Here is a 16,811-nt window from a genome sequence, read left to right as displayed (position 1 = left end):
TATATTTATTGAATGCCTGCTAAGATACCAGATAGTATTTTAGCTGCTAAAATACATTTATGATTACAATAAATAAAAATCCTTAACTTCATGGAGCTTAAAATCTAGATCTTTAGCCCAAAGGAATGATTCCGTATTAGCAAATTAGCAAAGCCCCAATTTGTGTTAGTATCTTATTTCAATTCATGAAAAGAAATAAATATGTACATGTATTTTAAAGTGTATTGGGAAGATACCATTTCTTTTCTTATAGTATTTTGCTCTGGAAGTAATATTTATGATGCCTTTTTGTTAGATCAAGAATCATTAGGGGCTTTGGTATGTACCTGTAGTTCCAGCAAAGTCCCAAGTTTTGGTAGGAGGATCATTTGAGCCCAAGAATTTGAGGCCAGCCTAGACAATATAACAAGATCCCATCTTAGGTAGGTAGGTAGGTAGATAGATAGAATGAATATCATGAGAGAGGTATAAAAAATTAGCCTTTTTATTCTCTAGTTTCTAATATTCTAGGTTACTAAAATTAGTCTTGTTTAAATTAATTTTTTACTAAATCAAACAATTCTTCTGTCTATACTTCATATTATTTATGTTTACAGAAAGATATAAGGCAAAAGGGAAAATGCTGCCTAATAAGAGGAAGACAAATATTTAACAGTTACTGAGGATCTACTATATGCTGAGCCTTAAACACCTTACAAGTATTAACTCATTTAGTCTTCCCATCAAACTTAGGAGATGTAGTTACTGTTACGATCCGTGATTGGTTTGGGTAGAACTGAGAAGTTAAATTGCTTGTTTTTGGCCATACATTAAGTGGCAAAATAAATTTAACTCAGGCTCCAGAGCCCACACTTATAACCAACACAAAATACTCAGGACAGTATTCTAAACATTTTTTTAACTTTAAATATAATGCTATTTCTAAATGAAACTTTCAAAGAAAGCATAAGGAAGGGAGAACTTGCCTTGCTTTTTATCAAGATATATCATAAAGCTATAGTAATTAAAATTATGTGGTACTGGGTTAGGGATAGTTTAAAGGAATGGAATATATGGAAAGTTGGCATTTTCAGAAATGATATTGCCAAGCAGTGAAAGAAGAATGATACTGGAGAGTTGATTCTCAGTGTGGAAAAGAAAAAATTAGCTCCCTTTACTTAGTTTTTTTTTTTTTTTTAACTAGAAAACAGGTAGATTTATTTCCTGAGGTACTTAGTTAAAAAAAACAATTGTAAAATGAACTAAAGACATAAATATGAAAAGTTAAACTGTAGCACTCTTAGAAAAAAACATGGGAAAATATGATAGTATTAGCAAAGGAAAAGATGTCTTTGAAAAGACTCATGAACTTAACCTATATAGGAAAAGGATGATATTTTGACAATTATAAAAGTTTCAAAATGGCTGAATGACAAAAGTCTGTACAAAATATCAACCTACAATTTGAAGATATTTTCTACCCCTATAACTATTAAAATGGAAGTTCATAAAGAACTCCTACATATTAAGAAGAAGATAATTTATTAGAGACATATTCAAGGTATAAGGACTTCCATGTCACAGAAAACCTCAAATTAAAAAAAAAAAATCTAAAATGCTCAACCTTATTGGTAATCTGGGAAATGCAAATTAAGATTAAAATTCCTTACCATTTTACATTTTACAGATTTGAAAAAAATTAATTGAATCTATGTAACAACTTTAAGAAGAAATTTGGAAATTTAAATAAGATTTAATGATGGGCTGGGGTTGTGGCTCAGTTGTAGAGCGCTTACTTAGCATGCATGAGGCACTGGGTTGGATCCTCAGCACCACATAAAAATAAAGATATTGTGTCCACCTAAAACTAAAATAATAAATATAAAAAAAGATTTAATGAATATACCCCATGTGATTCCATTGTCACATGAAGCTGTTCTCTGAGGGAAGAAGAGGACATGAATCAGAATGTTCATTATGGCAGTTTTAACCAGTAAATGATTCATTTATAAATTGAATGCTGAACACAATTAAAATTAATTACCCTACATATACTTTTTACAGTATGAATAATGTCAAAAACATAATATTAAGTAATGGAAGAAACTTGCAAAAGATACATACAACATGATACATTTGAGTAAAATTTTAAAGCACATATTTCTATTCGGGAGTATCTTAAGGAGAGGAAGAAGGGACAGTATGACAAAATATTAACAACTATTTAAATTTATATATGCTTCCTCTCCCTACCCCACTATGAGTCAGTCACCTTATATCAGAGAAAACATTTGCCATTTGTTTTTTTGGGATTGGCTAACTTTACTTAGCATTATCTTCTCCAACTGCATCCATTTACCTGCAAATGCCATGATTTTATTCTCTTTTATTGCTGACTAATATTCCATTTTGTATATATGCCACATTTTTTAATCCATTCATCTCCTGGAGGGCATCTAGGTTGGTTCCACAGTTTAGCTATTGTGAATTGTGCTGCTATAACCATTGATGTGCCTGTATCCCTGTAGTATGCTGTTTTTAAGTCCTTTGAGTACAGATATATATCAAATATATTGTTTATTTGAAATGTTTTATGTTTTAAATTTCTTGATGTAAATAAAATTATTAATTTTACTCCACAGATCCCTTCATTAGTCAAGGCAACAGTTTTCATGGTGCAGGTGGCCGTGGCAACAAGTTTGCCCAGATGCGTTACAGTTTAAGACTCCTGAGAGCCATGGTTTACCTTGAAGATGAGACTGTAAATACAGATCTTTGTGAAAAGGGAACAATTCAACAACTAATAGGTAAAATATAAATGGCATTGTTCTCCTGAAAGTAGGTCATTTATAATAACAGAGGTTTAGTTTGAAATGTTTCTACACATTTGTCTTGACTTCATGGCTGAGAAAGTCCTGAATATTTTATTGATTTCTGTTTTATATTTTGCTATAAATCAATTTTTCTTCTTGACAAAACATAGTAATCACTAATCCTTTAAACATTTGTTTCCTCAATTAAGAAACCATTTCATTTAGGATTCCCCTCTCTCTTTTTTTTAATGGACCATTGTTGTTTCATTCTTCTAGTAATGAGATCATCATGTTTGGCCAAGCCTTTTAGAGCCGTTTTAAAGAAGCATAACTTTACATTTTCCAATGTATTTGACATACTGAAACACTGGTATATTGTGTATGCTAAAATCCATCCATGAGTTTCTTTTCTGAAATGAAATATCAGAATATCCTTGATTTTCTACTCAGAATTAACAGTGTTAAGTCACTTTTCCCCTAAAACCATACACATGTAATCCCAGAGTGAAATTTAAAAACTTCTAAACCAAAGTTGTTTTACCTTTTGTTACTTAAAAATAAGCAGTTCTCCATCCCTTATCTTTCCTGATTTTGAAAAGTAAAAGCTGTTTCAGTCATTCATATGCAGTGATTGTTTCATGCAAATAATATACAGTTGGTCCTCCAGATCCTTTACATTCATGGATTCAACCAAACACTGATCAGAATTTACTCAAAAAAGAAAAATTATGTCTGCATTGAGCATATACAGACTTTTTTCTTGTCATTAGTCCCCAAACAACAACTGTCTTTACTCCCCAAACATAGCATTTACATTGTATTAGGGATTATAAGTAATCTAAAGATGATTTAAAGTATGCAGCAAGATACACATAGTTTTATGCAAATACTGTAACATTTAATGCAAGCATCCAAGGATTTTAGGATCCCAGCAAATTCTGGAACCAATCATTCAAAATTACAGATGGACAACTATAATCTGCTAAATTAGCTTTCCTTTACTGTGACAAATACCTGAGATAAATCAATTTATAAAGAGCAAAGGTTGAGTATGGCTCATGATTTCTTAGGTCTCAGTTGTTGTCAGTTGACCTGTTGCTTCTGGGCCTGTAGAGGCAATATATTATGGTAGGAACACTTGGCAGAGGAAGCTGCACATCTCCTGGTGACTAGGAAGAGAAAGGAGGGGCCAGGGTTTCAGTATCAACTTCAAGGGCAGGCCTCCCAGTGACCTAACTTCATTACATCAGGCTCCACCTCCTAAAGGTTCCACTACCTCCTAAAGGTTCCAGCACCTCCCGATCGGTCACACCACAGGCTTGGGACCAAGTCGTCAATATATGGACCTCTGGGAGACGTTCAAGATCCAAACTATAGCCCTGATGGATGTTGATTAATTATAAATGCCTATTCAAAACCTTCTTCCCATTAAAGTACCTTCATATCCATCATTACTGGAGAGCACTGGTGCCCTCCAATTATAATGCAAGTAATGATAAAGGAATATACTAAAAAGGGACTAAGCAAAAATATTTACTTTAAAAATTTGCCTAAGATGACCAAATTTGAAAGTTTATTTTTATCACACCCATGTACATGCTGTTGTGCAAATTTCAGTATTAAGGCCCCAACCTAACAGGAAGTACAGTTTTGCATATATAGGAAGAAGTCTTAATCCTACCTGAGCTGAAGGAATGGATTAGGGAAAAAAAGAAAGCAAATAACAAAAGTTCTTCTCTTAGTAGAACTTTTTCCCTTTAACTAAAAAGAAGCTTGTGAGTTCTAGGAGGCAGTAAACTTGTCTTTTTTAATCTAACAGGGCTTTGTAGTGGTAACATGATCAAAAAATAGTAATTAAGCTGGGCACAGTGGTGCATGCCAATAATACAAGTGACTTGGGAGACTGAGGTAGGAGAATTGCAAGTTTGAGACCAGCCAAAGCAATTTAGTGAGGTCCTACGCAACTTAGTAAGACCATGTCTCAAAATTTTATATATATATATATATATATATATATATATATATATATATACACATTTAAAAAGGGCTCAGTATGTAACAAAGCAATCCAGTTCAATCCCCAATAGCAAAAAAAAAAGAAAAAGAAAAGAAAAAGTAATTGCATTATGAATGCAATTTCTATGTAAATATACTTTCTGTGTAGACACTGGGATTACAGACATGTATAAATGAGGACACTGGGGATCTTGTCCCTGATGAAAGCAAAATATAAAAGCATGTGTTACCCTGCATTATCAATTTAAGTACCTAATGAGTAGTATAAAGAGAAAATATCACAGAAACTAAGATGAATGGGTAGTTTTCAAGGTTGGGCAGGCTCAATAGGAGCCTATGAGAGTAAAGTTTGTTTCAAGATTTAAAATGAAGGTTGGTCTTTCAGCAGAGAGATAGCATGGGCAGACATAGTGCTGAAATGTGCATAGTTCTGTGTTCAGAAATAGTTTAAGTAGAGCTAAAGTTTTGTGAAGACAAATGCTGTGAGATAAGGTATTTTGTATAGTCAGGGACTAAGCTGGAAAGTGCTCTACCACTGAGCTACAGTGGTAGACAACAGAGTTTGAACTTCATCCTTCCTGGGAAGAATTTAATGATTTTGATCAGATGAGGTTACATATATAATTCTGCGTTTTAGGAAGAAAAGTCTGGACAAAATAGAATGACTTAGAATAGAATAAGGAGAGAATAAAGGCAGGGACATGAAGGGTAGCTATATATGAGGAAAAAGTTCAGTATAAATGTACTGTGTGTTACAAATCATGGGGAAAGTTATAGGCCTACACTCCAATAGGAAAGAGAATGAGATAATCTAGAAAAGAAAAACAGACCTGTGGCCAGCCAGTTACAGGATATCCTGATAACAGAATTTAAGCCCTTCTGTTCATGGCATGTCCCTGCACTGGCCCTCCAGCAGGTTCAGCTATCTTCCATAGGTTCTGAGGCCACACCTGTAATTCATCCTCATAGGTCCAACAATAGCTGCTTGGAGCCATCTATGGTAGTAGCTATGATTTCTTTGGAAGCATAGTTCTATACCTTCCTACTAAAGACAGTCATCCCTTTAACAGAGGAAAATTTACTTTGGTTCAATATTTAAGCCATAAAGGAAATTCCTTTTTGAGGCAAAATTTTATTCTGAATGTCATTTTATCAGTATTAATGCCTGGTCTTTAAAGTCCTTTTCAGTTTTAATTAGGTGGGAAGAGTTTTTAAAGGACATAGAATTCTATTACCTAAAGTTGAGGAGAAGCAGCAAGAAATAACAGATAGAGGGCTGGAGCTATAGCTCAGTGGTAGAGCACTTGCCTATCATTTGTGAGGGACTGGGTTTGATCCTCAGCACATAAAATAACTAAATTAAATAAAGGTCCATCTACAACTAAAAAAAACTGACATATTAAAAAATAGCAGAAAACATCCTTAGATCTTCTATGTTTGTTTTTTAAAAAAAAATTGGCTCTATAAACCATGAGAAGAGGAAGAGATGAGGCAAACTATAATCTTGATATTTTGGTCATATATTTGTAAAAGTATTAATTTCTATCTCATGAAATTCTACATACTTTTTTTCTTTTGAGTAGCAGGAATTGAGCCCAGAGGTGCTCAACCACTAAGCCTCAACCCCAGTCCTTTTATTTATTTATTTATTTTAAAATTTTGAGATGGTGTCTTGCTAAGTTGCTTAAGGTCTTGCTAAGTTGCTGAGGCTGGCTTTGGAACTCACGATCCTCGTGCCTCAGCCTCCCAAGTTGCTGGATTATAGGAGTGCACCATTGTGTCTAGCTAAAATTCTACATATTTTTAAACAAAATGTGTTGGGCAGAGTATCAAGTTGTTATGACATCTTTTAGTGACACTATTAATTCTGTACTAGAATTTCTATATATGTGAGACTAATGATTGTATTCAGACATTCTATATATGTGTGGGGCTTTTATATGTGTATAAATAGGAAATGTATGCAGGTGGGCTACTGATTGGTTGTATTGAGAGCAAAGTAGTCCATTTATTACCCTCTGTCTACAGCTTCTAGGTTTCTATGCAATGAAAACAGGCCCTTCTAAAATAGTTTCTCTAGCTGAAGAAGATTTTTGAAAGAATTTCCAAAGAGTAACTGAATAAAATGAAAATATGGTATGCAATAACTTTACATTTTTTTAATATTTTTCATACCAGGAATCTTTAAAAATATTATAAGTAAGACTAATGAAAAGGAAGAGGCCATTATTTTAGAAATTCAGTCTGATATATTACTTATCTTATCTGGACTTTGTGAACACCATATTCAAAGGAAGGTATGTATCCTATAAATCAAAATTTTGTTGAGATCTCCCAATCATATGAACTCTTTAAAATGACTATATATGTTTTTCTTTGTTTAATCTTTTGGTTTAATTTAGTATTCTTCTTTATAATTAATTACAAACAATATAATATACAGATTTTAAATATATTTCATTAGGTTTATTTCTAATACTCTAATTCAAACATTTAATATTCCCATCTCCCTATAAAAATTGCTTATCCCTTTAGTAGCCATCCCCCTCTTGCACCTCCATACAACCAGTGTTCTGATTTATATCCCTATATATTGGTTTCATTTATTCTTTAACTTTATAGGAGTGGCATCACACAGTATTTACTTTTTTATGTCTGCTTTCTGTCATCCAAAAGAAATAACATATATATTTCTGAAATATATACATATTGTTTAATATATCAGTAGTTCATTTCTTTTTATTACTGAATAATATCCTATTATATGAATATATCAAAACCTTTTTATTTATTACCTTATTGATAGAAACTTGGGTTGTTTCCTTTGGGGCATCATGAATAAAGCTTTAATGAAAAGTCTTAAATGAGTCTTTTTTGTGCATATAATTCTTTCATTTTTCTTGAGTAAATACCTAGGAGTAAAATTGATAAACATAATGTTGTATCTTTATCATTATAAGAAACTTCCAATTTTCTACAGCGGACTGTTTTGTTATACATGTTATTTGGAGGTTTGAATTAGGTTCATACCTCAAACCAAAAGTTAGAATAGGAGCTTGATTTCCTTTGATCTCTTTTAGCTACACAGTAAATTCTGAGTTTTAGAACTTGACAACTTAAGTAACAATAGATGAAACTAAAAATATAAAAATCAAAAATTATGAAGGTTTAGATAGATTGATTTTAGGGAGAGGCAACAGAAATAGTGAATGTAATTTTAGTTCCAAACTTTGATGCAACTTTCTGTATTCTTATGCCTATACCATGTGTCTATACTCTTCTAGAAACAGACTCATAATCTTGCTTATGAATAGAATAGAACAAGGTAATGAGAAAAGTAATTGGTAAAGGAAAACTATTAAATGGTAGTAATTTTATATACATTATTAAAGATTTAACTACTATTTATATAGTAATTTTTCTGTTGGGAGCATTTTAAAATCTTCCATGATAGTTGTTACTATCTAGTATTCATCTGAGTTCTAGACAGCTCTCAAGGAGAGCACCCCATGGTTTATTTTTATAAAAAAAGGAGAGAATAAAAAAAATTATAAAGGGATATTAAGTTGATATGTTGATTAATATCCTCTCTTAAAATAATTTAGAATAATCTGTCTTAAATTCCTGAGAACAAATGAGTATAATTTTTTATTCATATTAAATATACTATTTTCCAAACAGTGTTGCTAACAATATTTACATGATAAAAAGTAATTTTAGGGGACAGGGTGAAGTTGGGAGGAAGAGATCGTATTTTTATTTCAAGAAATAATTTTTAACAAATTTCTTAAATAGGAAATTTTTGGAACTGAAGGAGTAGATATAGTTCTTCATGTAATGAAAACAGACCCCAAGAAGATACAGAGTGGATTAGGCTATAATGTGCTTCTTTTTAGTACATTGGACAGCATTTGGTAAGTATTACTGTAACCAAGTTAGGTAGAATCACAGTATAAGAAAATTAAATCTATAGCTATATACAACAATTTTCTTTCCTTAAAATCACACCACACAGATATCTTATGCTATGCTTTTTTCTTTAAGATAGTCCAAAAATCACACCAATATCTTTTGGAAAGTAATCTCATTCATCACTCAAACAGTAAACCACTTTTATATCTAAAATTAAATCCTTGTTTTTCTGATTTAAACCCACTCCACATTGGCCTAGTCTAGAAAAAGCAGAATGATTCACTTTTATACAACATTATTCTTATATCTTGCCTCTATTTTTAGCCTCTCTGTTTATTCTAGTGGTCACTAGTGTGTTAGTATTTTTTGATATTGTCTAAGTTGTTCAGAGAAACAGAATCAATAGCAATAATATAAAAGAGATTTGTTTTAAGGAATTGGCTCACATAATTATGAAAGCTGAAAAGTCCCAAGCTGGGGGAGAATGTCTGCAAGCTGAAGACCCAGGAGAGGTGGTGTGTAGTTCTGAATGGTGATTGAAGACCTGAGGACCAAGAGAGCCAACGTTCTAGGTTCCAGTCATAAAGTTTGCCAGGCTTAGGCCCTGACTTAGGCCCTGGCTCCTCCCTAAGAGGAGCAAGTTTTTAGTTTGAGTCTCAGGGTTTATGTGCCAACTCAGCAGTCAGGCAGAGGAGTTCCCATTTACTCACACTTTGTATTTTATGTAGGTCTTTGATTAATTGGTAAAGATACACATTAGGAGGGACATCTGAATTCTAGCCATGTCATTGTCTATGATTGTCACCATTCTTGATTTTATTAGCAGTATAATAAACCTACTTTGATTAAAACAAATATGCTAGAATTATTTGTGACCTTTCATGACCCTGAAAGAAAATTGGTTAATAACTCATGCTACTTGAACTTTTTATCTCATTCATAATCACCCTCACAAACTAACTGGCTAAATGTCGGGCCATCCCAGAGGTGATAAATAAAACCTACTCCTTAAATGGAAGAGGTCAAGTTCTTGGCATTTGGGGCATCAGCTCCCCTACCTTACCCCCAACAAACATCATCATGAAATAAGCAGTAGAAACAGGGTCCCCTATGTTCAAGAGGGGGCCAAAGTTAGGAAGGGTACACAAGGAGGTGATTCCAGCAGGCTTGCAATACACGAGAGGAGCGGAGGTTAGTCTTTGTTACTATTGACCACCACCACCACTAGCACCAGCAGATTATTCAGCCCATATTCCCCACTGAAGAAAGCTATGAAAGTAGCCCTGGAGGAGATCTTGAAGAATGAGTCATTTCATGAAGGCAAAAGAGAATGTTGCATGTGGGGAAAAGGGTACACTTGTACATTGCTGGTGGGACTGCAAATTGGTGTGGCCAATTTGGAAAGCAGTATGGAGATTTCTTGGAAAGCTGGGAATGGAACCACCATTTGACCCAGCTATTCCCCTTCTCAGTCTATTCCCTAAAGACCTAAAAAGAGCATACTACAGGGACACTGCTACATCGATGTTCATAGCAGCACAATTCACAATAGCTAGACTGTGGAACCAACCTAGATGCCCTTCAATAGATGAATGGATTAAAAAAAAATGTGGCATTTATACACAATGGAGTATTACTCTGCATTAAAACATGACAAAATCATTGGAATTTGCAGGGAAATGGATGGCATTAGAGCAGATTATGCTAAGTGAAGCTAGCCAATCCCTAAAAAACAAATGCCAAATGTCTTCTTTGATATAAGGAGAGCAACTAAGAGCAGAGTAGGGAGGAAGAGCATGAGAAGAAGATTAACATTAAACAGGGACGAGAGGTGGGAGGGAAAGGGAGAGAGAAGGGTAATTGCATGGAAATGGAAGGAGACCCTCATTGTTATACAAAATTACATACAAGAGGAAAGGGAAAAAAAAACAAGGGGGAGAAATGAATTACAGTAGATGGGGTAGAGAGAGAAGATGGGAGGGGGCGGGGAGGGGGGATAGTAGAGGATAGGAAAGGCAGCAGAATACAACAGACATTAGTATGGCAATATGTAAACAGTGGATGTGTAACCAATGTGATTCTGCAATCTGTATACGGGATAAAAATGGGAGTTCATAACCCACTTGAATCAAATGTGTGAAATATGACATGTCAAGAACTATGTAATGTTTTGAACAACCAACAATAAAAATTTAAAAAAATTTAAAAAATAAATAAAAATTCAAATCTGAAAAAAAAAAGAGAATGTTGCACTTGCAAAAAAGAAATAGGCAGTTATAAAGAAGAAATGATTGTTTTTGGTTTTAAGAAGTAGATGAAATTAAACTACACTGGTATGGTTTCTTCAAAGTTCTATTTTTAAGTAAAAGTATGAACTATTTGATTTAGGAAATGAATAAAAATATTAAATATTCTTTGAAAATGCTTTGATAGAAAGTTCTACAAATTGGAATTTAATAATAAATTTTTATCAAATGAATTGCTTTTAATTTAAGGTGCTGCATTTTGGGATGTTATTCTTCAGAAGATTACTTTCTTGAAAAGGAAGGTATTTTTCTCCTTTTGGATGTATTGGCAGTAAGTATGGTTACAACAATTGTAAAACAAATATTAAATATGTTTTTATTGACTTTTTCCCAAACCAAATACCACAGAACACTATTTTGTAAAGAAACATACCCCCAAATTATATTCAATACATTGTTTTTAAACAGAAACCTTCCTGTAGATTCATAAAGCACTAGCATATTAAAGCTTCTGAAAATGTCTCCAGTTAAGAAATCAGTTTACTTAGATTAGTATTCCCAGATACATATAAGCAGAAAATTTATTTCTTTGCATACCATCCACCTGCAGAGAAACAATATGTAAAAAGCTAGACTCTTATCAAAATTCAGTCATTTATCAATAACTTCTAGCTTTTTTCATAGTATTAGAAAATAAGACCCAAAAGCAAGGATAAGAGTTGTTGTTGCTGCTGCTGCTGCTGTTGCTTTTGTTGCAATGCTGGGGATCAAACCCGAGTGCTGTGTAGTTAGTAGGTGATATGAGGAAGTCTGATGTGTCACAAACCACCATTTTGCAGGATGAGCAGGAGTGAGCATAGTAAGCCTTCCTTCTAGTAAATAGTCACCATCAAGCCATCAAGCAGCTGTGAAGAATATAAACCTAAATCCTAGATTCATTTTAAATGGGGTTTATAGTCAAAATGATATAGGAGGAAAATTATAATTCTATTTAGAGAAATTTTGAGGGAGAGTCTCATGTAGAATTCTAGCCATGTCATTATCTATGATTGTCATCATTCTAGATTTTATTAGCAGTATAATAAACCTACTTTGATTAAAACAAATGTGCTAGAATTATTTGTGACCTTTCATGACCCTGAAAGAAAATTGGTTAATAACTCCATTTTTATGTCTTTATCTATAAAATAAGGATAACAATCTACCTTATTGGAAGGTACCACAGTATTGGAAGGCTTAAATGAGTTATATTGTGTATATGTGTGTGCCCATGCATATTCTAGTGAATGTGCCTGCATATATGCATATACATAAATACATTGGCTAAAACAGTTCCTGATACATATTATTGCTATTTGTTTGCTATTAATAAATATTATTAGATTTTATTTAATGTGCATTGAACCAATAAAGTTCATTACAAATTATAAATATTATTTAATTTTTATTTCAACTTCAACCTTTGACATTTGCCTTTCTCTTGAAAATGAAGTATAAGAAATTTAAAAAAAAAAAAAGAATGCTGTTGAGGGTTCTGCTTGATGCAATTCTGCTAAAATATTTATTCAGTGTGTAATAATAATAACTAATAATGTTTAAATATTATTGAGAGCTTATCGAGTGCCAAGCAGTCTCATATAACTCATAATAACCTTTCCAGGTAATATTATTATCTTTTTTAATATTATTATCTTTTTTTAATATTATTATCTTTTTTAAATGAAAACTAATTATGTTGCAAACTCAAAACAAGTTATATTTCCTTTGCTCTATTCTGCTAGCAGAATTCTGTAAAGTTAATCAACACAAAATTGGGAGCCAGGCATGGTGGCATACGCCTGTAATCCCAGCGGTTTGGGAGGCTTAGGCAGGAGTATCAACAAGTTCAAAGCCAGCCTCAGCAATTTAGCAAGGCCCTAAGCAACTCAGTGACACCCAGTCTCTAAATAAAATACAAAAAGGGCTAACATTGTGGTTCAGTGGCTAAGCACCCCGGGTTCAATCCCTGGTACCAAAAAAAAGTCATATAGGAAAATTACTGTATGGAGGCCATTGGTCTTAATTGAATTTTCTAACCTAAATGTTGCTATGAAATATGGTTGGTAACAAGAACATTTTCTTGAATGCTTAAATGCACTTTTTATGGATACAATTGTTAAAATACAAAGTTATAGCACATTTTTTATTTTCAGATTTTTCACCTAGTTACCATCAGTTGTTCTCTTGATAACAAAGAGATTATCACTAATAATAAATCTTTTTAAAGCTTAATAAAGCATGTAAAATGGAAAGATATTGTAATTGCAGTGGACCATGTCATTGCTGACCTTGCTTCACTTTAAATGAACATCTTCACTTATTTTTTGCAACTCTCCCTTTTCCAGTTCAATCAAATTAGTACATTTTTGGCCATCACATGTGATTATGGCTACTTCAGAATAATAGTAAATCTTTTTTTCTTTTTATCTTTTTAAATATCTAATATTTGAAAACACTCATTAAAATAGGTATCTCTAAACAGAAAATTGAGTTGAAAAGGAACTTAAAAGTGTTTTATCTTTTTTAATTAAGGCAATCATACTTAATATTTATTGCAATGTTTTATCTTTTCTGTTTCCTTACCACAGTTGAACCAAAAAAAATTTTGTAACCTAATACTTGGAATAATGGTTGAATTTTGTGATAATCCCAAAACTTCGGCTCATGTCAATGCTTGGCGAGGGAAGAAGGATCAGACAGCTGCTAGTCTTTTGATTAAATTGTGGAGAAAGGAAGAAAAAGACCTAGGAGTAAAACGAGATAAAAATGGGAAGATCATTGGTATGTGTTTTGTAATTGTTAGAAGAAGCAATTAAATGTATATTTTTTAAAAGGGATCTTTAAAAGATATAGTGAAATATGAGGACTTACACACTTTCTAAAGTTCTTTTCGCAAGTATTTAAAGAAATTGCTATTCTAAATTCTGAATAATTGGAATAAAGGCAAGTAAATTAGTAGGAGGTTCATATTTTTATGGAATTTTTTAAAAATGCTATTTCCATATCTAAAATTGTTCTTTAAAATACTTAAAAGAGAATCCCAAAAGCCAAGTGAATTTTTAAAAGTATCAACACACATTGTATTTATGCACCTATTGTTTTTTTTAATTTGTTTTACTTAGTTACACATGACAGTACAATAATCTTGACATATCATACATTTGAATCAGATGGGATATAATTTCTCATTTTTCTGAGTGTACAGGTTGCAGAATTACATTGGCCATGCAGTCACGTATATACCCACAGCAGTAAGTCTAAAATAACCATGTCTTTCAGTATATGTTTTCAAATTTGCCATGATTTAATAAACTTATCATTTTATATTAGGAAGTCTCTAAAATAAAAGAGATCATAAGGAAAAAAACTAGAAAAGATTGATTTTTGCTCATATTTATAACATACAGTCTTTTTTTCAAGAAGATTAGTTCATCAAATGCATGTGGAAAAAACTAAAGAAATAAATTATCCATTGTGTAAAAAAAAAACAAAAAAATGGTATTTAACTATATTTTCTTTAACATTACTTCCTAAAAAAGCTTATCTAGGCTCTCTGATTTTTTTAATACCTTTTTTTTAAGTTGTAGTTGGACACAATACCTTTATTTTATTTATTTATTTTTATATGGTGCTGAGGATCGAACCCAGTGCCTTGCACGTCTACTGCTGAGCCCCAAACCCAGCCCTGGGTTCTCTGATTTTACAAATAGATCCAGTAATATTTCATTTACCAATAAAATTTGGAGATATAAGTAGTGTCTGAAAACAATCTTTGTAGCATTTTGTACACTAATGTTTATACAATTTACTTTTTATGTGAAGAAATTATTTTCTAAATGAAAATAAATGTTCAAAATTTTAATTACTATACTTTAATGATGAGGTTAACAGCATCAGAATTTACAATTCATTTATATTCTCTAATGCTATATTATATCTTTTAATCCTTTTAGATTCTAACAATAGTTTTGTCAAAACTGTTAGTATTGTTTTATTGTTTAATATTTTAGTTATAGATGAACACAATGCCTTTATTTTATGTATTTTTATGTGGTGCTGAGAATCAAACCCAGTGCCTCACACATAATAGGAAAGCACTCTACACTGAGCCACTACCCCAGCCCCTATTGTTTATTTATTTTTTAAAAATTTTTTTAGTTGTACATGGGCACAATATCTTTATTTTGTTTATTTATTTTTTTATGTGGTGCTGAGGATCAAATTCAGTGCCTCACACAAGCTAGGCAAGCGCTCTGAGCCAGGACCCCAGGCCCCTATTGTTTATTTTTAGATGGAAATATTTCCACTTCTGGTGATTTCTATCTTTGACCCATTTTTGTTATTTGAGTTTTGATCTATAACATCATATAATAAAATTTACATTTACAACAAAGTATTAGAAACCAAAAATGAAATCGTTTACATCGTCATTAATCTGATATTCAGTTTCTGGATCTCAAAATTTTCCAAGTTATTTACATAAAAATTTCACTTTTAAAAAGGAATTATGTAAAGTTTATGTATTTCACATAAATAATATAAATAGAAGGTTTATGTTTTGTCACAGAGTAGGGAAGATGTGCTTTAAAAAAAGTAACTAAGTGTAATCACTATAATATTTTTATATATTTTATGTTGGTTAGATCAAAGTCTCAATTAAGTATTTATTTACAATGGTTTTTGTCTATTTTATATTTCATGGTTTCCAATTATTAGATACAAAGAAACCTCTATTTACTAGTTTTCAAGAAGAGCAAAAAATCATGCCACTGCCCGCCAACTGCCCATCAGTGGCAGTTATGGATATTGCAGAGAATATCAGAGCAAAAATTTATGCTGTGTTGGGCAAACTAGGTAAGAAGCTGTTCCTCAAATTTGCAAGAACCTTTCTGTTATACTGAGTGTGACTGCACATAGATTTTGCTTTGGAACTCATTTTTCAAAATTCCCTTTAACACAAATACATGCATGTTCCATTGTTACCTCAATGTCTAGGCTCCAACACTGAACAAATAAATCAGAATTTCTGGATGTGGGACCCCCAGCATTAAAAATTTTAATTTTTAAAGTTTCCCAGGCAATTCCAATGTGTAGCCTGGATTAAGGGCTTAGTCTAGATGATTAGGCTTAAACATTAGCATTCAGAATCATCTAAGTTGTTTTTTTAAAGTCTTTGCTTCTTGTTAAGGAAGATGTCTTCACTCTTCAGCTTCTGAAAGTAAAATATCATTGTCTGACCACAAAACAGAAAGAATAATTTCTCTGCTAATGACTAGGATCACCTGGCAGAGGTCATGTTGTAGGAGGAACTGACACAGGAAAAACTTTTTTAGGAAATCAAAAGTAAATGTTTGCATTTGTTTTTATGACACATATATGCATCTTGAAGTCACTTGCTCTGCTGAAGTAATTTTCTATTTATAAACTTTGTTTAGATTTTGAAAATTTACCTGGCCTATCTGCTGAAGATTTTGTCACTCTCTGTATCATACATAGATACCTTGATTTCAAAGTAAGTACTGTTTTAATAACTGTTATTAAAATGTATGTTTATTATGTCAAAAAATAAATTGGGAAATAAAATATCTGTACATAGCTATGAGCAGTCATCTCTGCTGAGTTGTTTTTATTTCCTGTTTTGCATCTGATACTGTTGAAACATATCATTAGTTATTTCACCCAAGGGATGAAATTTCATCCAACTAGTAGCTTATAAAAGAAGATGGATATTACTGACATAGAGCTATTCAAAAGCCTGACAGAAGTTTACTAATATAATTTCTTCTTTTTGAAGAGCATTAGGATT

General features: G+C 32.3%; 1 protein-coding gene across 6 annotated transcripts in view; it reads left to right on the top strand.

Annotated features, from left to right (window-relative positions):
• The window catches only part of Steap2 (STEAP2 metalloreductase), a 98,575-nt gene that overhangs the window by 76,026 nt on the left and 5,738 nt on the right, over window positions 1-16,811 (top strand). For 5 of the 6 annotated variants that reach the window (XM_058585029.1, XM_058585028.1, XM_058585026.1 and 2 more), the window contains 7 exons: window positions 2,622-2,786; window positions 6,987-7,105; window positions 8,604-8,722; window positions 11,216-11,297; window positions 13,594-13,786; window positions 15,722-15,859; window positions 16,441-16,517. In XM_058585029.1, coding sequence (XP_058441012.1) covers window positions 2,622-2,786; window positions 6,987-7,105; window positions 8,604-8,722; window positions 11,216-11,297; window positions 13,594-13,786; window positions 15,722-15,859; window positions 16,441-16,517 — 893 coding nt within the window. Of the gene's footprint in view, window positions 1-2,621; window positions 2,787-6,986; window positions 7,106-8,603; window positions 8,723-11,215; window positions 11,298-13,593; window positions 13,787-14,210; window positions 14,257-15,721; window positions 15,860-16,440; window positions 16,518-16,811 lie in introns of those variants that run through there. The other variant, XR_009228460.1, reaches the window with a different exon arrangement.

Source organism: Marmota monax, unplaced genomic scaffold (genome assembly GCF_021218885.2).
Source record: "Marmota monax isolate L192 unplaced genomic scaffold, Marmota_monax_Labrador192_F-V1.1 WCK01_AAM20220418_F8-fsc00165, whole genome shotgun sequence".
NCBI lineage: Eukaryota > Metazoa > Chordata > Mammalia > Rodentia > Sciuridae > Marmota > Marmota monax.
Note: the sequence above shows the minus strand (reverse complement) of the source record. Positions and strands in the feature narration are given on the sequence as shown.